The sequence below is a fragment of the Nanorana parkeri genome, unplaced genomic scaffold (genome assembly GCF_000935625.1).
Source record: "Nanorana parkeri isolate BGI_ZX_2015 unplaced genomic scaffold, ASM93562v1 scaffold1230, whole genome shotgun sequence".
In the NCBI taxonomy this organism is placed as follows: Eukaryota; Metazoa; Chordata; class Amphibia; order Anura; family Dicroglossidae; genus Nanorana; species Nanorana parkeri.
In genome coordinates, this window is record NW_017307498.1 from 281926 (window position 1) to 307316 (window position 25391).

Consider the following 25391-nt stretch of genomic DNA (forward strand, 5'->3'; position numbering starts at 1 on the left):
CTGGAAGCCTTCCATTGGCCACAAACTGGAATCACAGGGCTGGCCTGGGAGTGAGTATGTATAGAATAACTAGCAGCTGTCACTGTCTGCAGTACCCGCCCTGATGAAAGTCTGAATGAGGGGCTATATCCATTTCCTACCAGCCCAACATATCTCATTGGTACTGGCCCTCAGGGCCGCCATCAGCTGGGGTACGGCTGATACTCATGTAAGGGGCCCTCCCGGGACCCTTACAGGAGTATCGGCTGACGGTGAAAGGCAAGGAGAGGGCCGGGCCCCCCTAGCGCCGGAGGAGGCCTAGCTCTAGAAGCGCAGGGCCCGCTCGTGCGGCTTCGAGACAGGCTGGGGCCCCATCACCTCCCTCCTCTCCTGATGTCGGACCAGCCGGAAGTGACATCACTATTGCTGGGATTTGTAGTCCCCCTACAGCTGGTGCCATTCTGGATTAGAGTGTAAGCTCCCCTGTACAGATACTGATGTGACTGGCTCAGTGTTCTCTGTACAGTGCTGTGGTATAGGTCACATTTCTGATGGCTGCCCTGCTAGCCCTGAGGGTAAATGTGAGTGTGATGATCTACCATCTTACAGGTGATAGTCCTAGAATCCAGGGACATATGGTCACTTTTCTAGTTCAGCATAAACATTTTTTTATGCTTTTTCCTTAGTTATTAAGAATTTATTAAAGCTTTAAGAGGGCATCATTTAAAATATATACACTTTTTTTGTTTCCCATTTTGATAATGACTGTAGCTGTAATTCTCTGTGGCGCTCTCACACAATGTCAGGTTACATTCTCAGCAGCTGGGTGGCTTGTAAGTGATGATGAGTAGTGAGGGCGGGTGCCCTTAGTAAAGATGGCGGCGCGGGGAGCTCTGACAGCCTTCTTCGGAGTCACTCATCCAAGGCGCATGCGCACTGGCCCCCGCGTGGCAGTTCTTGTTTACAGCCAGGGCTAGGCCGCAGCCGCGGGCTGTAGTTCCCGTTGCGCCCTCTAGTCATCGCTCCTCCTTCAGGGGGGAGGACTGACATGGGGACCAGATAGCGCACAACCGGCCATGTACTCCCCGCAGCGCCGGGACTTTATGTCCGTCACCCTCATCCAGCCGGAGGGGCCCGGCGGAGGATATAACAACAGCAAGAGCTGGAGGAGGAAGTCCTGCTGGAGGGTGAGCAAAGGGTTAATTATATCTGACACGGACTATCTGAACCCCTCCCCCACCTGTAGAGAGGGACCCCAGACATCTGCCAGTGACCACCCTCCCGCCTGAGCCCCTCCACCCACATGTAGTCTGACACTCCGAGGAGGGACCCAAGATATCTGCCAGGGACCACTCTATTACTAGAGTCCTCACCCACCTATATTGTCACACCCTAAGGGGTGGCCCCAGACATCTGCCAGGGACCACTCTACTACCTGAGCCTCTCCCCCACCTGTATTGTCACCCCCCTAAGGAGGGGCCCCAGGCATCTGCCAGGGACCACCCTACTACCTGAGCCCCTCCCCCACCTATATTGTCACACCCTAAGGGGTGGCCCCAGACATCTGCCAGGGACCACTCTACTACCTATGCCTCTCCCCCACCTGTATTGTCACCCCCTAAGGAGGGGCCCCAGACATCTACCAGGGACCACCCTACTACCTGAGCCCCTCCCCCACCTGTATTGTCACACCCTAAGAAAGGACCCCAAACATCTGCCAGGGACCACCCTGCTACTAGAGTCTCTCCCCCACCTGTAGTGTGTACTACCCGAGCTCCTCGGCCAAAGATTCCCAGCAAAAAAGAGTTATCCAGCCTCTACGGTGAGACCCCAACTGGAGTCACCAGGCAGGGAGGAAGCCATCCTGTCCTCAGGGGCCATCATTCACATGACAACTCCACCCACCTGAGACCACCTTCTGTACTCAGACCCCCCAAGGAGCTTCCCTGGACATATGTTAGGCATTTCCCTGCTATATGAACCCCCCTGGCCAAATCCACGTCTCTGCCAAAGGTCCCGGGTAGGAAAGAGTCATCCCCAACTGTCAGGAAGCACTTTTCTAGTGAGACCCCAGAAGGTGACACCAGACAGGAAGGGGTACTCTGTATCATTGAGCCCCTCCCCCTACTTCATACAGATGCTTGGTAGGAACCAGGGAACACCTTGTAGATCATAACATGAAACATAGAGCAATGATAAGCCAGGTAGTCTTTCTAAAGCTGGACATACACCTTGTAATCTGATTGTACAATCTCACTTACAGGTGAAACTCGAATAATTCGAATATCGTGCAAAAGTAATTGCAGTAAGTGCTGCAAAAGGGGCCCAAACCAAGTACTGAGTACATATGCATGCTTGTACTTTTCAGAGGTCCGATATTGTTCTATGTACAATCCTTGTTTTATTGATTGCATGTAATAATCTACTTTTTTGAGGTTGTGGATTTGGGGTTCTTGGGATTTTCATGAGCTGTAAGCCATAATCATCACAATGATGACAAATCACGGCTTGAACTATCTTGCTTTGCATGTAATGAGTCTATCTCGTATATTAGTTTCACCGCATAAGTTGCATTAGTGAAATAAATGAACTTTGCACGATATTCAAATTATTCGAGTTTCACCTGTAGATCTACCAGCCGTTCAATAGGAGCACCTGAAAAACACCACGTCAAGTGTGAACGTGGCTCTGACCAACCATCTCCTCCTTCTAGTACTTAGCTTTCAATTGGCGAAGACAAAACCACTCGAGCCTAAAAATCGTGTGAAAGAAATGCTTCCAAATGGTCTAATTCACTGGTGTGGGCGGGGCTAAGAGCCCACCAAGAAGGTTTCCCATCAGTGGGTTGTTTAGATGGAGCGTCTGCTGCATAGATTTGGTAGCTGTGAAGCTGATTGAATAGAGATTGTACAATCAGATTTAGGGTTGCACAGATACTTTTCGAGTACCAGTGCAGATACTTGGCATTTTCATGAGCACTACCAGGGTTGCAGCAGTTGCAGCTGGGACCGGGCTCTGGCGCTCCACCACTGTCCTGAAATCATTAGGCCCCGTTCACATTGAGCGATTTATCGCGCGGTAATTCCCGCGATATCGCGGCTATTTACCGCGCGATATCGCGCTCCAATGCTTGGCAATGGGGCAAAGGGTCCTGCTGTCGCGGGTCGTGTATCGCTACAGCAGGACCCTTTTTGGAGCGGATTTTGCCGCGATTCAATGCATTTGCGCGGCATCGCGCAAAATGCAAATCGCGCGACAAACGCGCACTTTGCGAATCGCGCAGTGTGAATGGGGCCTTAGTCTGTATTGTTTTAGAAAAACTGTCACATGGCAATAAACAAAAATGTATCAGTACTCGTACTTGTAAGTACTCGGCAAGTACCAGTACTCGTACTCGCAAAACTGGTATCTGTGCATCAATTTATTTATAAAAACAAAATCGTACATTAAAATAGAGATGTACAAATCCCAGGAGCTCCGTGTGCTCCTTACAAATGACAGCTGGCTCCTAATTTTTGAATTTTTCTCTAGTCTAGTCTTGGAGCTCAAAAGTATCGGTACATGTACTCGTACCCTGTACTGTACTTGGTATCTGTGCAACCCTAATCAGATTTTAATGTGTCCATCTCAAGGGTTAAAGTGTATGTGAATCCCAAGAATGAACCTGAAACCTTGTGAGCTGATCACTTCCTGTGCTCTTTGCTTTCACTGACAGGAGGTGAGGAGGGTTATGGAGAAGAGGAGGGGGAGGAGAAAATGAGGGGTTATGGAGAGGAGAAAAGTAGGGGTTGGGGAGATGAGGAGGGGTTATGGAGATAAATAGAGGGGAGAGTGGACATGAGGAGTGGTCGTGGAGATGAGGAGGGGTCGTGGAGATGAGGAGGGGTCGTGGAGATGAGGAGGAGGGGTTATGGAGATGAGCTGGTTACTATTATTTATTACTATTATTACTTATGACCTGGCCCCTCTTACAGCATTGGGGACCTCTCCGATCCCCCCCATCGGGGTCCATTTCCACCTGTCAGCGGGGTTGTGTTGTAGTAAGTATAGGAAGGTGTATTGCATACATACATATATATGTAATATACATAGTCATGGACCTGTGACACGTGTCTGCTTTGGGCACCTTCATTTACACCAGTTCTGATATATAAAATGTACTTGTGTTCAGTAGACTGCAGAGAGAACGCTGGGAAGTGTACACAGTTATTCTGTCATTGTTCCTCACTGCTGTTCATGTCACTGCGCTCTACAAGTGCACAATGGTATTACATCATCCTATTGGTTTTGTGGCCCCTGAAGCCACACGTAGAGGCCGTGTATGTGCACTGGGGGTATAACATTACCTGTCAGTAGGGAGGGGATTGCAGTACAATATATAATCGCTGCCATCAGGTGGAACACAATTCCAGGCTGAAGGAACGCCTTGTGATATTTATCAGCCAGAAATGGATACATCGTATTCCTTGTCCATGGAAAAGGTAACTAAATTATCTAAAGCTGAACTCCGGGATAAGGAAACATTGTCTAATTAGGTTTGCAGGCAGCTTGTGTAAACCTGGCACACTCTTTGGCAACACAAGTGGAGTATATGAGGATAAAAATACATAAGCAGAGGTTAGCTGTAGTGTATATACCACTGAGAGCGCTTTGTTATATATGTTAGATAAGTGTAAAAAAAACCCGCTGATCCTGCCAGAGATCCAGTGAGCTTATAACTTCCTGTACTGAGTGAAAATGCTGCTCTGAAATCTCAGACATTATCAGGCCCGAGTTTTCTCTAGACTACAGAACACCTCCATTTATAATGGAGACAAGAAGAGGTGTTCTTCTGTCCTAACACACTTCATGTCATGACAACTCTGATCCGCCATAGATACAGTACAGTGAAGGAAAGTTGTCACAGTAGGACAGGAAGTGTGTTACTGGCAGGATCACCAGGTACAAATGCAACCTCCACATCTGAGGACTGATTAACTGCAATATATGACATGTTTGTTGTTGGAACGGTTAGGAAGTCTTGGACACTGGGGCCAAACAAGAATTTTATCAGTAAAATCAAAACCTGCAAATCATTTCCTGTATCTCTGTATCTGCTTTGCATTTCTTTTTATCATGTGCTGACTCTGAATTGGCCAGGAGTGTGACAGGGTGACGATCTAATATCTGCAGGACTCGCATGTTACTGCTGGCTGACTGCTCTCGGGGTGGGGGAGGAGGTATCAATTAGGTTAGAAGATGACTATACGCCCCAATGTCATATCTGCTATAGAAGATTTGAGGCAATGACAGGTTCTCTTCTTGCAGTTTGTGGCCATTCTATGTAGCAGCCCTTTAGATAAATGTTTCACTTGTGCAGAAGTGAAAGTTGCTCAATCTTTGATTGTATATTCAAAACCGAGGGTCTCCGTTGTGTGATGTTATGGACACAGGAAGGGCTGGGGGTTGATCTGTGATGACTTTGTGTCTTCTTTTTCCGCTGAGTATTTATTAATCTGTTTCCTGTTTTATCTCGTAGAAATGGAAGCAGCTTTCTAGGCTGCAGCGCAGTGTCATCCTCTTCCTGTGCGTCCTGCTGGCCGTGTGTGGTGTCGTCTCTTTCTCTAACCTGGGAGAGCACTGGAGAAGTAATTTCTTTTTAGATTTCATAGTCCATTGTCAGAATTCCCTTCTAGGCAAGGTGTGCTCATTGTATGAAACCTGACTGTCAGCTCCGGGGGGCTGATAACTGGATGTATGTACAGTATGTACTGTGCGTTCTCTGCTCAACTGAGGACAGATGTTTCAAATGTCTTGAAAGCTGTTGGCAGACATGAGACCCGTAATTATTCCAGTTATGCGTTCTTTAAATAGCACCTATATATCCACCGTGTAATCTATCAGGATCACTAGTATACTAAGATATCTCCTACTCTGACTGCCTTTAGGCATTCCCTAAAGATTCATCTCTTCAGGGAAGCCTATCCCACCTCATCCTAACTACTCAACCATCCCGTTCTCATACAATTCATCCCCACACAGCTACCTCCTCATGTATCACTTCCCCCTCCCTTTTAGATTGTAAGCCCTCAGGGGCAGGGCCCTCCTTACCATCTTGTCTTAAATTATATTGTGACTGTAATGTCTTCCTTATATTGTAAAGCGCTGCGCAAACTGTTGGCGCTATATACATCCTGAATAATATTAGGTAGGTAGGGCATGGATTCCATATTCCACAAATATTCCTTGGAGATCCTGGTCCATGTTCATGATTGCATCACAGGATTTCAGATTTGTCAGCTGCACACTCATGTTGCGAATCTTCCGTTGTGCCACATGTCAAACGTTTTCTGTGGGATTCAGATCCAATAACCGGCTTACAATCTGTGTGCCTTATGGGAAATTCAGATTCTCCAGACCAGTCACATTTTTTCCAGTCCTTCACTCCCTAGCTTTGGTGAGGCTGAGCCCCCATACAGAGTCACCTTTCTTTTCTTAGATGACAGCCGTGGGACCCAATATGTTCTTCTGCTGTTGTAGGTCATCTGCCTCAGACTTCAATCACATCTGAACATCTTTGTTGCTTGACACCCAAAGCTCCAAAGTGCTCAACAACCAAAGCACCATGTTTTTCAGTTCGGTCTGTTCACATATGGATGCTCAGGCGTCTATAGCTACACCTGAAACTCAGAAAGGCACATGAGCTACCGTTGAGGGCTAGTTCACCCTAGCCAAAGCGCATTCCGGCCCGATTCTGGCCGGAACGTACTGGATCGCATTGTTGTGTGGCGGTGCATTAAACTCAATGGCACTGTTGCCATGCCCTCCTGCCGCAATGCGATGGCCGCATGGGAATGCAAGGCTTACATGGAAGCTCCTGAGTGCACCAAGGCTAGACAATCTTCTAGTAGCTAGCATTCCAATGGCGACAGCAAAAATGTATAAGCCTAAATGTTCCTAAAAAAGGTACAAATCAAAACACTCCAGAATCACCTGTAAAGTGCAACAGATTGGCCCAGTTGGAGATTACTCCATCCACACAGTTTAGTGTAGATGGAGGAATCTGTTGCACTTTTTCCATCTGACCACAGACAATCTGCAGATAAATTGTAAGGTGTATGGCCAGCTTAAGCGGTCAGGTGTGATTGCAGCCTCAAGGTTCCATGTGTTGTCTATTCACCAGTTGTACAGAGCCACCGGAGCCTTTCTGTCAGCTCCAACCAGTCTGACCAGTCTCCTCTGACCTCTCTCATCAACATGCATTTCTGTCTGCAGAAATCCCCATTCTGAGTAAATTCTTACAGGGCTATTTACAAAAGGGTGAAGAGTTAGGAGAAGGCAAGAGAACTGAACAATCTAGGACAACATCGCTGAACTGGAAAGGTGAGCTGTTCACTTGTCCTAACTCTTCACCCTTTAGTGAATAGCCCGGTCAATTTTCAAAGCCAAACCAGCCCGTCTGGTACCAACAATCATGCCATGGTTAGAATTACTGAGATTACATTTTCCTCATTCTAGTGTTTGATGGTAACTGAATCTCCTGACCTGGATCTGCATGGTTCTATGCATTGTTCTGCTCTAACATGATTGGCTGATTAGATAATTGATAAATAATCAGGTGTTCCTAACAAATCACTGATTGATGGGGTGTATATCGGTCTCGTATAATCCCCTGTACAGCATGACTAATACTGCATAAATGTGGTGTTAGATACAGGGAAGTACAAGGTTTCCATGTGAACAGCTGCACAGGTTGTAATTACAACTCGGATCATTAGGACTGCACGATGGCAGGAAATGTGAACAGAACGAGGAGGAATGCTCTACATCAGATACACAAATCTCATCAATCTGACAGCCTTAGCCTTTGGTTTCACTCATGTCCCCCCTTTTCCTTGTTTTCTCAAGGCTGTACCTGCAGCCTTTCCTGATATGTTCTTTTCCTCAAACCTCTGTCCATTTTTGTTGCACATCTCTGGACTTGTTCTCCCAATATATTTTGTAAGTAAGATCTCTAGAGCTGGACACAGTATTCTAATTGGGGGTCTGACCAAAGAACTATGTAGGGGCATCCCACTGGTGATCCCTCTAGTACTGCACCCCAAAATTCTGTTTGCTTTCCCCACTGTCAGGCCACATTTTTCAATTATCTGAAGTAAGCACCCCAAATCTTTATCCTCTGTAGCTCTGACTGACTCTGTACCCCAATAGTGTGCTTTGTCAGATGAGTATTTTTCCTTAAGTGCATTATTTTGCATTTTAGAAATGTCGAGCTGCAGTTTGCACTGCTTTCACCAATCTCCATGCAATGCCAAATCTTGTTTTATGTTACAAACACCTCCCAGGAATCCCAACCCCATTGAAAACCTTTTGTGTCATCAGCAAATAATACATTTCTTGTGAGTGGTCTCTGCTCCCAATGATCCCCATTTACAATCACACTCTGATATCTATCCTTCCGCCAACCACTGAACCACCTAAGTCCTAGCTTGTACAGATTTTTTTATAAGATCGATATGTGGAACTGTAATAAATGCATTGCTGAAATCAAGTTAGGCTTCACATGTATGCTCACATGTATGTTTACAGCACCACTCTGGGCCAAAACATTTGTAACATTGTCAGAAATGTCAGACTAGTCTTCCCCCCGCAAAGTCATACTGCTTTGGGTCCAGATAGTTGTATGTTTTTTCTTTTAAATAATGATTATTTCTTCTTTTTAGGAGAGATTCTAATTCAAGTGACACTAAACTCAGGCATTAAATCTTAAAAATGCATTCAAGTACCTTAACTATTAACAAAAATGTATCTTATTTGTGTATCACTGGGCTGTAGATCCTCAAATCATCTCTGAATTGGTGCTGACACTGTCCTTCCTTCTAGAGGGTGGCTACTTTTGTTCCTCATGATCTCTGTGGGTGTTGTAAAGTAGTCACCGCTCCAAGCTCAGTCCCGCCATGGACTACAATCTCAGTGCAAATTAGTAAACTAAACGTGAGATTGTAGTCCATCATGGGAGTGAGCTTGGAGCGGTGGCTACTTTATAACACACACAGGGACCAAGGACAGTGTCAGCACCAATTCAGAGATGATTTGAGGATCTACAGCCGAGTGATACATAAACAAGATACATTTTTTGTTAGTTAAGATACCTGAATGTATTTTTAAGATTTAACTCCTGAGTTTACTGTCACTTTAATTTTACTAATACAAGTGCTAAACTCACTGGTCTGTAGCTGCCAGCCTTTTTGTTTTTCCCCTTCTTGTGGTTAGCTACACTATTAGCTGTCCGCCGGTCCTGAGGAACTTCCTGTTAGAAGAGGTTCATCACAAATATTTAGGTATAGTAGGACCATTCTCTAATGTTCCCTTGGGTAATGCTATCGGGATCCATGGATTTTTTAAAGCTTTAAGCTCTGCTACATCTGCCTTTAGTACTCCTGAAAATGAACCTTCACCACTAGAACCAATATGATCCTCCAATTTGTTTTTATTGTGCTTTACTTTTCAGAACTTTGGAGTTCCTTCTGGTTTGTTACATCCAGGTCTACAACAGATTGTACACAGCTTTTATTTTTGTGATCCTATACAATCTTTTCTTCCTGTTACTGATATACAGATGCTCCTTAGGTTGCGATCGATCGAGTTAGGATCTTTCACATTTACGATGGAGTTTACTGTATAGTACTGCACAGTAGACTCCCAGTTATTTGGCACCTACTGGGATTGCTAGGTGCCGGATAACTGTAGTTTCTGAAAGTAATCTCCAAGGTGCCCTGCTTCCCCATTCACCTGCTGGCTAGCTTCCGCGGTGGGAAGACGAATGGAAGAAGCCGGGAGCAATAGCCAGACTGCTGTTGGCTATAGCAAATTGCAGTAGCCAATAGCAGGCTGGCAGAGCAGAGGAGCGGACCTGAGAGGAAACTTTCTCGGGTCCACTCCTCTTAGTGGGTGAGGTTTCAATAGTCGGTCTGCTATTGCAAAAGCCAACAGCAGTCTAGCTTTTGTTCCCCATTGTGTACTTTCTGCTGCCGACAACGCAGTACAGTACACTTGTCAGTTTACATACGATTGCCTTGCGATGTGCTTATTGGATCGTAACCCTATCGTAAACCGAGGAGTGTCTGTACCTAAAAAAAAAAATAAGGTTTTGTCTCCTTTCTTGTTGGTTTTAGCCGTTTCCTTTTTCTGTGCTTTAGCAGCACTTATATCTTTGGCCTCCTTTGGAATGTTCTCTTAGACTTTGCAATATAAAAATAGAGTATCTCTGTTATGGATGTATACCTGTCCACAAGGGACTTGGCATACTGACCTTATAGTTGTGCTGTCTCCTGGGCACACCGTAGAAGCACCCTAAATCCATAAATTTGGAAACTAGTCTCTGAGATGCACTGTGTGAAATGTCTGCTCCATCATAGTGTGTTATGAACATTATTAAATGTTGCAAAGCCACAAAGCAAACGCATGGTTTGGGTAAGGAGCAGGTTAGAAACAGCCTCTATTTGATTGTTGCCAATGTTTGCTTTTTTCAGGTTTTACCAGCCAGTTGGATGGGACCTATGAAGGCCAAGACTTGCCCGGAATTAATCCAGTACAACCTGCAGGATTACCCGCACACAAAGAAGCTGAGGATCCAGATCTCAAGCTACCAAAACCACCTCTGCAGGTGCCGTGTCATCTTTGGTCTGGGGGGAGGGGCTATATTTTAAAGAATATGTATTTCTTACAGTGATGAAAATAGTGATTTGATCCCTTGCAGATTTTGAAATTTTGCCCACTTGCAAAGAAATGAAAGGTCTATCATTTTCTATCATAGGTGTATTTTAAATGATAGAGACAGAATATCAACCAAAAATCCAGAAACAACACATGATATAAATGTGATAAATTGAGTTGCAGGTCAGTGAGTAAAATAAGTATTTGATCCCCTACCAACCAACAATAATTCTGGCTCCTCCCACATGCTGGCTATGTGGTAAGCTGGCCATACACTTTACAACCATCGCACGACACCGTGCAGCATTTGTATCCCGAGGACGCCAATAACTGGCCGACAATCGTACAATTCTCGGAAGGTTTTCGAGCCTGCTCGGGAGACAAAAGACGTGCGACCGTACAGTAGAAACAGTCGCACGCCTTCCATACACCTGCTGATTATCGTACGATTGCGGGATTTCCCGTGATTATCATACGATAATAGGCAGGTGTATGGGCACCTGTACACAGATTAGTCCTGTCAATTTTAGAAGGTGCTCCTAACGACAACTCGTTCTGTATATACAAGACACCGGTCCACAGAATCTCTTTCTTCCATTCAAACCTGACCACCATGGGCAAGACCACAGAGCTGTCAACGGACGTTGGGGACGTTTCTATTCAGATCCCCGCTGCCTCAGCCCATACAAGCGGGGTAGAGCAGCGGGGACCGATGGAGACACAGATCCATGCCTGGAGCCCGGAATTTCTGTTATTAGCTGTCATCAGCGGCTTTTCAGTGATACACAAATAAGATGAATTTCTGTTAATAGTTAAGGTACTTGAATGCATTTTTAAGAATTCACTTCTGAGTTTAGTGTCACTTTAATGTGTTTCTGAGTTTAGTGTCACTTTAATGTGTCTTCTGAATGTAGACTAAGCCACACAAGTATACATTCTGAAGTAAAGGGCTCACATGTCAGTGACAGTACCAGAGTTATGAGTCAGATTGCAGCTGTCCCAGCACTATAGGGTTCCCTTTGGCAAGTAGGTTTGCCATAATATGCAAATATGCTAAATGTGCCCAGGCTATGCATACTGAAGTATGTCCATATTCTTAACAAGTAGTAAAAGCGCTTTGAAACCAGCCCTCATTCACCATCTTCAAAGCTCGAAACGTAAGTACTGAAATCTTAGCTCTCTTCTCATTACTTTCTATTGCAGCAAAATCTTGGTGGGCTGCCAGCCCTCTAATGTAATCACACAGCAGATATTTCCAAACTCAGCTGTTAGAAATGGCTGAAAATCACTATAAAGTATTTGTTGTGATTATTTAGCAGCTAGAGAAGTCATTGAGGGCTTGTTTAAAGCTATTTTATTGAATGTTAAGTATATGTGAACAGTTTAGGCCAGATTCACACTTGCAAATGGAGCCAATTGCATAAGTCTCACAAATTCATCTGTGAGAATCGTGTTCATCTGGGGTTGGGAGGCACTGTGCAGTACAATGGCCGCAGCCACCGTCTGCAGCTCTTCACAGGCCTGGGCCATTTGTATCCAGGTACAAATGTCCATAATCTGGGCACAGGGAGAGGTCTATATAGTGCCTGCTGTTACCTTTTATTAGCCAGAAATGTGACTATCTGTGCCCCTCTCTGGTTTAGTTGCACGTTGTAACCAGGGCCTGACTTTTCCGTGCTTAAGCCTGGCCATTGCCCTGTCCAGTGCCTTAGTGGTCGGCCCATGTGTGGGAGCTTTCCAAGTAACGGCAGCAAAAACCACATGGCTGTATCGGGCAAGGTTTGTGTAACATGTATGTGGTTTAGACTCATTAGAATGTTTCTATAATGGAATAAATGTGAGCAAATGTGAAATTCCTGTTTGGAATTCCATTATCACTTTCAACAGGTGCATTTTCTTTTCTTTATTTGGACACTAAAATATGTTGTGTTCCGTCATCTAGAAAAATAAGAGACCAAACAAGCGCGGACCACCAAATTTACATCCACCTCCTACCAAGAGCCAAACAGTGGAAGACAATGAGCAGAGGCCAGCAGAGGCTGAAAACAACGAGCCCGTCATCAGGTAGACAATTGGGGTCTAATCTAAAGGCACTGCTGAAATCCAGTTTTATGTGGGAGCACAATACTATGGATATATGGCCTGCCAAACAGTCAGACATCTGCAGGTTCTGTATCACGACAGGTGGTGAGACAACTGCAGGTTTTGTATCACTACAGGTGGTGAGACATCTGCAGGTTCTGTATCACGACAGGTGGTGAGACAACTGCAGGTTTTGTATCACTACAGGTGGTGAGACATCTGCAGGTTCTGTATCACGACAGGTGGTGAGACAACTGCAGGTTTTGTATCACTACAGGTGGTGAGACATCTGCAGGTTCTGTATCACGACAGGTGGTGAGACAACTGCAGGTTTTGTATCACTACAGGTGGTGAGACATCTGCAGGTTCTGTATCACGACAGGTGGTGAGACAACTGCAGGTTTTGTATCACTACAGGTGGTGAGACATCTGCAGGTTCTGTATCACGACAGGTGGTGAGACAACTGCAGGTTTTGTATCACTACAGGTGGTGAGACATCTGCAGGTTCTGTATCACGACAGGTGGTGAGACAACTGCAGGTTTTGTATCACTACAGGTGGTGAGACATCTGCAGGTTCTGTATAACGACAGGTGGTGAGACATCTGCAGGTTCTGTATCACGACAGGTGGTGAGACAACTGCAGGTTTTGTATCACGACAGGTGGTGAGACATCTGCAGGTTCTGTATCACGACAGGTGGTGAGACAACTGCAGGTTTTGTATCACGACAGGTGGTGAGACATCTGCAGGTTCTGTATCACGACAGGTGGTGAGACAACTGCAGGTTTTGTATCACGACAGGTGGTGAGACATCTGCAGGTTCTGTATCACGACAGGTAATGCATTAGGCAGAAAGACCTCTCCTGATCCTGTATCATGATTCCTGAACTGGAAGCATTGCATACCAAATGTTTATCTTTTGCAGCAATAGATAGGCACATATCTAGCTGAGAGCAACAGGCAGTGGGAGAGCTGTCAGTTCTTATTGGAGTCACCAGGACTTGTTATGTCATCTGCTCCACTCTAAATGGATGCAGTGACATGATATGGCTTAGTTTATATGTTAATGAGTTAATAGTAACATGAAGATACTTGAATGAAGTTCTGACCATGTGAGGATATATTTTCTCACCCACACTTTGTTTTTACCCTGAAATGCTAGAGGAAGGGCTTGTGTAGATGGGCCTTGTTTTTCCATTTGAAGCTCACTTTAATTGCAGTTCTGTTGATTTCAGTTTACTTTGTGTTCTGTGGATGACTAATGTGAGGCTGCATTTGACCTGCTTTGTGAACAGAGCTGGTCCCATTTGAAATCTGTTTCTGCCACTTCCAGAGTTGCTCAGTCGCAGGAAAAAAAAACAGGTCAAACACAGCTTCAGTTCTGGGACTTGCTACCCTCACATGTACTGCATTTGGAGCAATTCATGTGTTTGAGTAGTGCCGCATCCCAGCAGAACACTTTCCGAAAAAACACCCATCTACATTATGATAAAAGCAAGCACTACCAGTTTTCGTCGCTCTATTTGTTCTACATGAAGCATTTTTTCTTCTCTGGAATGCTAGGCGTGTGTGACCATTATGTCGTTCTCAGCATCATATTTGTGTTTGTATACAGCTGGAGGGGAGCCGTGATTGAACCAGCCCAGACCTCAGGACCGCCTCCAAACAAAGTTCCAGAAGCCACAAAACCCCGTGCCCAAGACGTTGTAGATCAGAAGGATCCAGGTATTTTCTTTGTGAGACACATCATCATCATTTAGAGCAGGCCAACCGTGTTTTTTTTTTTTTAGCTGTGGTAGAACTATCAGTCTCAGCATGCCTTGTCAGAAGCCACCTTCTGACAACTTTAACTCCTCCACCGCTATGTGATTGGTATGGTGTGCTGCACTTTTTTGTCCTTTACCAGCTGAAGTCATACACACTGTGAGGTTTGTTTACGTAATGTAGATTATTAATGATATAATGTACAGGAACCAATCAGGTTTTAGCTTTGGGCAAGTTTTCAGGAAGGTGTTTGCACTTCTTTTTAGTGCTAGCAGAAAGGCTTTGATTGCTGAAGAGACCCTGTATGCTGCTTACCTGCCTGCTTGCAAGTTTCTTTAAATTGTACATTGAGTTGTGCATGCACAGCTCCATGTACAATCTCAGCATGCCTTTGTGGTGGCTTAAATTAGCTCCTGTGTGCATGTGCAAGAGTTATGTCATCCTGAGCAGGCCATCCAAAATGGCTGAAGATGCCGAACCCAGAAGAAGACAGTACAAAGATGTCGGCAATATCGAGGGAGCATGTTAGCACTGCAGGACCCCTGCCAGCAAAAAAATAACTCTTTTCCACTCCTATCCAAAAACAATCCAGGATGTTGTTAAATTTACATGGAATGAGGACCCCTCCGCACTACATGGGGTTAAATGCTCATTTGGCTAGAGGGGGAAGGAATAAAGACAAATGCTTTCCTTAGTCCTTGCTTGAGCAAGCTTTATCCCCAGTGTACCAACAGTCCCCCAAAGCCACTTCACTGCCTGGCTGGTCTCGGCTCTCTGACGTCATCACATACAATGCAGGACGGTGAGGTCGTACTATATACTGGAACATTTGTGAGTGTAGGCGAGCCCTGGCTGCTGGGAAAAGAAGGATAGCATTTGTACTGCTTTCTTTTCCCCCTCCATGGAAGGGTACTTCACTGCATGGTTAGATTTACCAGCAGCCTAGGGTGGGGCCTTAATTATATTGTAAGCTGCTAAAACCTTTTTACATAAGATACATTATTATTACAGGCGTTCTAGACTGTGACACATACAGGTAAAAATATTTTCTGCACCAATTTTCCTTCTTTCAAAGCATCACGCCAATTTATGAAACCAAAAACTAACAAACACTTCAGGAATGTAGAGAAGAGTGTGAGTTGGAGGATGGGTTCCTGGTCAGTGTACCGTCATTCAGTGCAGATAACGTTGTGTTGTGGTATTTAGACCTACAAAGGTTGTTTGGGTCACACTAGACCAGTGAATTGCTAACTTTTGATCACCTTCTAGTTCCTATCAATGAACGCCAGGAAGCAGTGATTGAAGCGTTTCAACATGCCTGGAAGGGGTACAAGGAGTTTGCATGGGGTCACGACGAGCTGAAACCGATCTCCAAGGCTTACAGTGAATGGTTTGGACTTGGACTCACACTCATAGATGCTCTTGATACCATGTGGATATTAGGCCTAAAAGAAGGTGAGTGTTATCAGTGATTGGTGGACATGATCTAACCTCATTGAAGCAACTTGTAATTTGTGTCTTTTCCTGTAAAATCCTAAGACCCACCTCTCCTCTCTTAGCGGTTCAATAGGCTACCTGATGAGAATTTCCAACCCAGCCTATAGCTGGTAGAAGTCCAGCAGGCTTTTTATGCTTTGAAGTACCCCATGGACACCCCAATTATTTTTTTTATTCTGACAAAATTGCAGGTATTGGGATATAGTGACCTGCTTTTAGTGTGTAGAAATGAGATGTTACTGACTGTCTTGAGGAATAAGCTGATCACAAACTGATTATACAATCTCTGTTACATCTACCAAAACGATGTTGTGGAAGACCAACTTAAACAGTCCATTCCATTTGCATCCAGTCAGGCACGCTTTCATACTACATAGTTGTTGGTATATCTAATGGAGATCGTACAACCAGATTACACCTTAGGCTTAGAGCTTGCTGTGCCGTTCTCCCTCTGGTGCCTGTACTTCCCTTTACTTGGTAAGTGACCAGTCAACAGGCTTTAGCATTGTCATATAGTAGGGATTGTCAATTGCTTGTTATTTTTTCGAGGGTGGTGTTGGAGATTGGGCAGCGCAGTGAAAAGGTAACCGGAAGGTAACCTGGGGGTGTCTAGCACAAGTTGGGGGTATTTTTTTAATTTATTATTATTTTATGCTCTATAGAGGTGACATTTTTTTTATACAGAGAAAATAATAAAAGTGGTGGGTGATTTTGTGGATACTGGACATAGTCACGCTGACTTGTCATGAGTAAACCTGTCTTAGGACACCTACCGTTACTGCCTTGCAAAATGCTGGCTGCCTGACGGTAATGTACGCTGACCCTCTGTCCAGGTATAGGAGATTTGGAAGTGGGGAAAGTATTTGGCTAAGGCAAGTCAGGAAAAAGTCAGACCTCAAAGAAACAAAGAGGGTCAGGTTGATGGCCACACAACTAACTTTTTCAGAAGAAGAGCTCAGCCATGGCTGCCTACTTGTTTTCCAATAACCTTTATTAAACCTGTGCACACTGCATAGTTTGAAAGCATTACTTTACTGAATATCTGTTTGCATCATGTTTGGGTCCTGCCTGAGATCAGTGTACTGGTAGTGTCACAGAATGTATTTTGTTTCAGAGTTTCAGGAGGCACGGGAGTGGGTGGCCACCACACTGACGTTTGATAAAAATGTTGATGTCAATCTCTTTGAGAGTACGATTCGGATCTTGGGAGGACTGCTGAGCACCTATCACCTGACCCAAGACTCTCTCTTCTTGGAAAAAGCGGTACTGTTCTGCACCATTGCTTGCCCCTTTTTTTTCCCTTAAAGCAATATCACAATATATCTTTGTCAGTTTGTTATTTTCATTGTCTAGTACAGTGTTTTTGTGTTTGCCGTCTTTCCTCTCACCCTCCTAGCCTTCCTGTTGACCACCAAATGCGATGGTTGACCTTGTGGGCCAGTAGGTAGTGCGAAGTTTGAAAAGAGGAGTGCCAGATTGTGACCACAGAGGCTGTAGATTTATCTGAAGATGTGAGCAGGCACGCGGAGGTGCCCACTGTTAGATGATAGGAGGTGGGAACTCATGTTCAGAAAGCACAGAAGTTCCCGGAAGCAGCCACTGCTTGCAGCTATTAGCTAGTGGGGTTAGACCGGTTTAGTCGGCTTTGTGAGAAGAAGAGACCTGAGCAGCATTTTTGAGACTTTCAGGCAATTAGTTTTCTGGTGAGACTTGCTACCTGCTGGTGACTGTTGGTAAATATAGCATATCAAATCTGAATGGGTCCTAAACAGATGAGGGATTTCTACCTTGAATTCCCATAGTGATGCCCAGCATGAGTAAAAGGCCTTAAAATGTTAATGATGGATATCTGTGGAGTATGCCTTCACCCATATCAGTTATAAGCCATCTTTTCTGACTTTAGAAAGATATTGGCACTCGTCTGCTGCCAGCTTTCAACACCCCGTCCAAGGTGCCTTACTCTGACGTGAACATTGGGAAAGGAACTGCCCACCCACCACGCTGGACCTCAGACAGCACAGTGGCTGAAGTCACCAGTGTCCAGCTGGAGTTCCGGGAGTTGTCGCGACTGACGGGAGATGAAACCTTCAAGGTACATTACTTTTTTTCTAAAGCTTTCATCTATTTTTTGGTCATTGTTTGATGTGGTTTCTGATGGACTTTTCATCTCTAGAATGTGGTGGACCATATCACCCAGCATGTTCATACTCTTTCTGGGAAACGGGACGGCCTGGTGCCCATGTTCATTAACACGAACAGCGGGCAGTTCACCCACCTTGGAGTCTTCACTTTGGGAGCCCGAGCTGACAGCTACTATGAGTACCTATTGAAGCAGTGGATCCAAAGTGGGAAGAAAGAGACTACGTAAGCAGCCTTCAGAAAAGTGGATAATCAATGTTTTTGTCACTCGCTGTATTTGGGGACACCACAGTGAATTTTTCACCCCAGTTGGCAGTTATACTCCTCTGTCAGGTTTTTAGCTTAGTGGTTATTGGGAGATCAACTCTATAGACCAGGGATCTTCTACCTTTTTAAACAAACGGCCAGTTCACTGTTAGTGAGCGTGTTGGGGAGCCTGTAGAAGTAATAAAAATATTTCTGAGCTGTTGGGAGTAAAAAATGTCCCCAAATCAGTGGGGGGTAATAAATACCTCTTCTTCACTTGGAGTAAAACATAGCCCTGCATTGGTGGAAATAAAGAAAAAAATGTCACATCAGTTATGGGAAGAATGGTGCCATCCTGCAGGGCCTTCTCATTGCAGGGGCTGGTTTACAGCAAGCAGGAGGCTATAAGCAACCAGTGAGATGGAGTTTGGGAATTGTTGCTGTAGACCTTGTACACCTTCTCCACCTAAAAATGCACCGCACCACTCGCACAGTGATGTTTATGTAGCCTTAAAGTGTCAAATTCCTTTACTAAGGAGCTCCAACCATTAGGTTGTTTGTTTGGGTGACACAATGGTACACTGCAGCATATCCACAAAGACTGTGTGACCGTCCTAATAAGTTTTCCTCATTGATGGAGTCATGTGTCATATTGCTTGTGTCTTGTTGAGCCATGTAAAAAAAAGATATATAGAATCTCAATCTTTATGGTTGCTACTTGACCATGACAGGTTTATAGATCACATTCTGGGTGTTTATCTGCAGGTTCTTGGAGGATTACATGCAGGCCATTGAGGGGGTCAAGAAGAATTTGCTGCGGAAGTCGCACCCCAGCGGACTGACTTTTGTGGGAGAGCTGTCTCATGGCCACTTCAGCCCGAAAATGGTAAGTTCTGCTGCTTGCGTGTTTTCTTTATGTGCTTCACATTCCCCGGCATCTCCCTTCACTCATAAAAGGTTCCAATAAGTTGAATAAATCCTGCTGAAAGTGTCAGTCATGTATATGCTTTCATAACCTTAAGGAGAAGCAATGGTTTGCAAGGCAAAGCAACAGGTTCACTTTTATGTTGTCCCCACCAACAGTTCTTGCCTTCTGTTTGCTTACTCACCCATCCGTATACTCTCTAGCAACAAAGGAAAATATCCGATACTTCCAGGTATTGGTGCGAGCATGTGACTCAATCTCCCTTCCACGTGATCGAGGTAATGATTGGCTGCTCAGGCACGTGTCACTTACATATCACATGGGGCGAGGATAGAGTCCTACTTCCTGTGTAAACATGTTGTGTCTGAGATTGTACTGGGCTTACACTCTCTTGATTCCTGCAGCTAAATGGAATATGAAGTGATTGAAGGCAAGTAGTTGGTTGTGGCCAGCAGTAAAGGGAACCTACTGCCTTGTCATGCATGGGCAAACAACAGGTTCACTTTAGGAATGCCAGGGGGAGGATATGTACCCCCAGTAGTATGGGGCCTGTGGAAAGCAGTTGGTTAAAGGGAATATATAGTTGTTTTCTACATCTTTTCTTTCTTATTCATTGAGAGACACAGGAACTCTGTAACCGGGTTTGAGTTATACAGCAGCCCAAGATAACCCCTCTCATTACCAGCATGCCTCGTTTTATTGCTAGTGTCCTAGGAGGATGGATGTCTTTTTTTTTTTTCTTTTCTTCTGCTCTGCTGTGTTTAAAGCCACAATAAACCTACCAACGTTAAAGCAGTTATACATTATTTTTTGCCTCAAAAGCCACTCCTCGTCATGCAGACTCTTTTACATATGGCGCATCTGTTCAGTTACATGCTGGGATTACTACAGCTCCTCCTGTACTTTTGGGGTGCTTAGATGTAAGCACTGCAGGTCTGGTCCTGTCTCCGCCTTTTCTCTTCCTGACCATTAGAAAAACAAAGCCTGGGGCGGCATTGAGGTCTATGAGACCCGCAGCACTTGCATCCAAGCAGCCTGGAAGTATACTGTAGTGGGATTTATCAGCGATATGGTGGTGGCTTACATCAATGTTTAGGGAGGAAGCCGAGGTCTTACTGCGGTTTAAAAAGTTAGATTGGATCCTTTTCAGGGCAGAACTTCAGGTCCCAGCCTCATCAGCCTTGTACAACCCAGGTGTAGACAGCTGACAGGGAGGTGCTCCTACCCCCGGAGGTGTTCTAGTACTTGTGTTGTAGGTGAAGTAGTTGGATGTAGGCATCCTGGCTTCCAGGTTCAGCAACATACAGGATATGTTTTCCCACGTACTGGGATTCTCTTTTTATTTTTTAAGCTGTTTTTTTTTTCCCCCAAAAAAGTACAAAACAATAAACAGAAACCAAGATCCAGTCGCCAGCATTATTGTTTCAGTTACCATGTATAAAAAGGTACTGCAGCAAAGAAAGCAGTAGTATCAGAAAAGGAAACAAACAGCATCAATGGGAAATAAGTCACCAACAAGACATCACGGTATATCAACTATGGTATTGGCAGACGCTAGCCATGGGCCCACGTACTGGGATTCTCTGGTGGATCTGTATGATTTGTACACTCCATGCTCTGTCTTTCCTCACCTGATGATAATTCTTCATCTGCTTGCAGGATCGAGTTGGAGGGCATTCCAGTGATCCTCATTGCTGTGGATTGGCCAAGGCGGATGGCATGCCGAATAATCGACAATAATTGACTGATTCTCAATCTCAATTATTGATTTTATTGACTAGTTGTTTCAGCCCTAGCACTGCCAGATCGTCAGGGTCTTCTGTCCTAAGGACTGATTTGCCTCCCTGCAGTTCCTGGCTTTAAAGGCATTACTGTTAAATCCTAGGTTCTAAGGGACAGGGACATCTCTGAGTCGGTGATCTCAATGATGTTCAAGGTAGAAAGTTTACTTTCCACATGGTCCATCATTGGACGTGGAAGGCCTACTTCACTTGGTGTGAGTTCCACCCCAGGAGTTTCTCCGTGGGATGAATTCTCTCTTTCCAACAGCTGGGTCTGGACCAGCATATGGCTGTTGGCGCAATCAAGGGTCAGGTTTCTGTACTTTCTATCCTGTATCGGAACCCGTTGGCCTCACTCCTTGATTAAGGCGGGAGTATCCCATGAAGCTCCACCTGTCTGTTCCCCAGCGACTCTGTGAGACCTTAATCTGGATTTCTCTGTGCTTTAGAAACTAACGCGTGTACACGTTATAGGCATTCCTCTCTATACTTTTACCCTCAAGCAGGGCTGTAGCTACCATGAGGCGAGTGAGGCACTCGCCTCAGGTGCAGCTGAGTGTCTGATGGGAACCAATTTGTGCTGAAAATCCATAATGCTTGGGCAGTTCTTTGTAGAGAAAGATTGTATGTATATAAATGCATGCAAGTATATAGTAAGCACCCTTTCACACCAGTTTAGTTGGGCTGCATCGATCTGCACAGATCAATACAAGCTCAATGCCAGAATTGTTTTCTATGTGCCCTTTTCATGCCACAACACTGCTTTTGAGGTGGGCTGTAAAGCAGTCTGCAAAGCCGCTCACCCGACGTTCCCGTGCTTCCCAGCACTGCAGCCATGTTGTGATGCATAGGAATGAATGAAATGTCATTTTGCGACATTTCAATAAAGTTAACAAATAAACGAGCACTAAAAAAAAAACCTATATCCTATATATTCGCAATATAATTGTCATTGTAAGATCATTTAAATTGAATGACATCTGCTGTGTAATTCTAATGTTGGTTTCTGCTCACAGGATCATCTGGTGTGTTTCCTTCCTGGTACTCTGGCATTGGGTGCCCACAACGGCATCACAAGTGACCACATGGAGACCGCCGTGTCCTTAATAGAGACCTGCTACCAGATGTACAAACAAATGGAGACCGGTCTAAGCCCAGAGATCTCTCACTTCTTCCTGCACGGGTCACCAGGGGGCAAGGACATTGATGTCAAGGTAAGGACTCATCTGTGCTTGGAGCTGTTTTGGTACTGGTGCGTTTGCTCATGATCACGGGCTTTAGTACTTTGTGACTCACTGACCTGGAACACGTATGCAGATCAGGAAGGTCATTGCAAACTCAGGAGATCTTATGTTGATGTGACATAGTGAGACCTCACAGCAGTGACATTTCCATATCAGACTGTTTTACCATTTGGGCTAGTGTGGTGTGATAGGTCTGGTAGGTGGGCGGTGTGATGAATCGTCTCAGTGCATCATATCGTTTACTTTTTATTTAAGTTTGTTTGGAGTGTACAAAGTGTTCACTCCATTCAGGTCTCCGCACAGCAGAGTGAGTGTACAGCACTGAGGTTTTTTACAGTGCACCACTCTGCACAACGCACCCCTCTGGTGTTTATGGGGCACAATTGTTTTCTATGTACCCTAGTGGTGACTGGTATTGCTCAGTTGCTGAATAATATTGTCACTGCTGATTCACAAGCCTGTAGATTGTCAGTCAGCACCTGGCCACATCTAGTTCTCCCCTCTGCTTTCTGGATTGACGGCACTGCCTCTGCTGCTGTGCACCTCCTATTGTAACAAGCTGCAGTGTCAAGGAGAGGGGCATGTAAGACACAAATGGGTCAGTCAGGTAGGGTAAAGGAAGTTTTGCATGACATGGCATGAATCTGGTGCTTGTTTAGACTGTTGGAGCCTTTAGTTGTACTTTAACTAACTCCCTAAAACTTCACCTACCTAATGCTGCAAGAGGTAGCCATGCCAAACCAAGCAGCACCTGACCACGGGCTAAGAGGGCAACTGATAAATATTTTAAATATTGCTCTTTTAAGCTTGTTTTATTATTGTAGTACTGATCATAGAGCTGGTCATATGTGATCTGTTTGTAGCAGCAACTGTACAAAGTGAGGGTCCTCTACCCGCAATGTGACTGCACTGTTTAGATAGACCTTTGTGCTATGTAGTTGTTGGGTAATATTGGCAGACCATCAGTGGCCTTTACTGATAACTAAGTAGTGCCAGGTTCCAGCTAAGCAAATCATTCAGCGTGTATCTAATCCGGCAGGCTCTTACTACATAGTTCTTGGTAGATTTGATCGATCAGATCTAAGTGGCATCTCGCTGTGTGTGGTGTGACCAGCTTTGCTGTTAGAGTGATCTCGCGGTGAATTTCAGTACTGTATGAATGTTGTCTTTTTACATTTGCAGACCGCAGACAGACACAACCTCCTACGACCCGAGACGGTGGAAAGTCTCTTCTATCTCTATCGGTTCACTGGTGACACCAAATACCAGGACTGGGGCTGGGAAATCCTCCAGAACTTCAACAAGTTCACACGGGTAATTTTATTAAAGCCATGTGTCCTGGGTTTTTTCAGTAACCCAACAGTGTGGGTACATGCTTACTATTATATAGCGCAGCATTGTGGCCTGTTCTTACTGCTAATATAGGTACCTGAATCTTTATTCTCTTCTCTTTTTTTTGCCACAATTCTCTGGGGGTAGGGTGAGCCAATCAGGACTCTGTTGCATTGCATAGTGCTGTCAGTTTGAAAGTGGAACTTGCTTACAAGAGGGGACAGGGTTAAATAACGTGTTGTTTTGGTGCTGCACCCTCATCATCCAATCAGCAGACTCTGTGATAAGGAATAGTGTGGCCGCTGTCATTTTGGCCAAACAAAATGACAGTTCACTTGTGGCAGGTAATTCATATACTTCTAGCTGTCTGTATGGAGTTTATCTTTAATACCCTACAATAATAATGTTTAAATTAAAGGTATTCAATTAATTCCTTCGGCTATCACAGAAGGCAGAGTGGTGCGGGGAGGAGAGCTCAGCCCCTGTGGCACTGCTGACCCTCCGCACCACCAGCTCGGCCTCCTGTGACAGCTGACAACTGTCTCCTCCCCGCTCTCCATGATGAGCCTCTGCCTGTCACAGGAGGCCTCCTGAACATTTCTTTCCTCCAGAGGGGACACAGAGCAGTGCCCAGCGGGGAGGAGAGAAACTATGGGTGCACCGCAATTTTGGCCTAAAAATTTTACTTTCGCCATTTTGTCCAGAGTAGCATTTTCGGGCGATATGTTTCAGCGGGTTAAAGTTCGGTGCATCCCTAGGGTATAACCCATTTTATAGATCTGCATTGTGAGAACGAGCAGTGAAGCACAACCGTTATGTAGCTCTGCAAAGCAAGGGGCAAATCCTAGGTATGTAAAGTCCATATGTTGCCGCGTCTGATGCATTCACATATCTGTCTAACATTGAAGTGGATTATTTGAGCTTCCCTTTACCAGAACAAAGAAAAGAGGATTTTCTGACTGTACGTTTTGTTTCTTGTACTATTTACAATATTCTTTACCAGGTTCCATCCGGTGGCTACTCCTCCATCAACAACGTGCAAAATCCCAGCAACCCTGAGCCCCGAGACAAGATGGAGAGTTTTTTCCTGGGGGAGACCCTCAAGTACCTGTTCCTCCTCTTCTCTGACGATGTGGATCTCTTGAACTTAGACAAGTTTGTCTTCAATACAGAGGCTCACCCTCTTCCAATCTGGACATCCTAGCACAAGATCAGTGTCAGGTCTCCGACCAAGCAAGTGCCCGCCCGCCCTCCCGCCGTGGTCAGAGAGTGAGAATCCTTTATCTAGTAAAACTGCTGTTGCTAAAAGGTTCATCTTGAAGTTGTGCAACAAGCAGATGATTTTTGGATGGGTGCCGGGGAAAAGGGACAGATTTTTCCGACCCATCTCATTCAGCACTCTTTCAGTGTCTGGATCCATGAAGTGACCATTGGGGAGGACATGATGAAAATCATATACGTTTTACTTTTTTTTTGTTTTTTAGTGTGATTTATATCTCAGGAAGGGGAAGCAGATGTGTTTGGTTGTCACGATGAACTACCAACCAGAAAGAAAATTGCCTGCTACCCCAACAGTGGACATTATACAGTCCCAAAAGCCGTCCCGTTTTTTTTATATGGGAACACTGTGAGTAAACCCCTCTAAAGCTGTCCATATATCTTGCTTGCTTTAAAGGGTTAGTCTGCATCTAACTGATTAAGTTGTG

The 25391-nt window shown here is 45.0% G+C and overlaps 1 protein-coding gene across 1 annotated transcript; it reads left to right on the forward strand.

Annotated features, from left to right (window-relative positions):
* Positions 1-875: 875 nt before the first annotated feature.
* Positions 876-25079, forward strand: MAN1B1 (mannosidase alpha class 1B member 1). Its single transcript, XM_018568704.1, has 13 exons — positions 876-1166; positions 5498-5606; positions 10491-10624; positions 12617-12738; positions 14373-14482; positions 15791-15976; positions 17133-17281; positions 17922-18110; positions 18192-18382; positions 19169-19289; positions 22126-22323; positions 23536-23667; positions 24689-25079. The coding sequence occupies exons 1-13, from the start codon at positions 1056-1058 to the stop codon at positions 24887-24889; spliced, it is 1953 nt and encodes a 650-aa protein (XP_018424206.1). The 5' UTR covers positions 876-1055; the 3' UTR covers positions 24890-25079.
* The last annotated feature ends 312 nt before the right edge of the window (positions 25080-25391 follow it).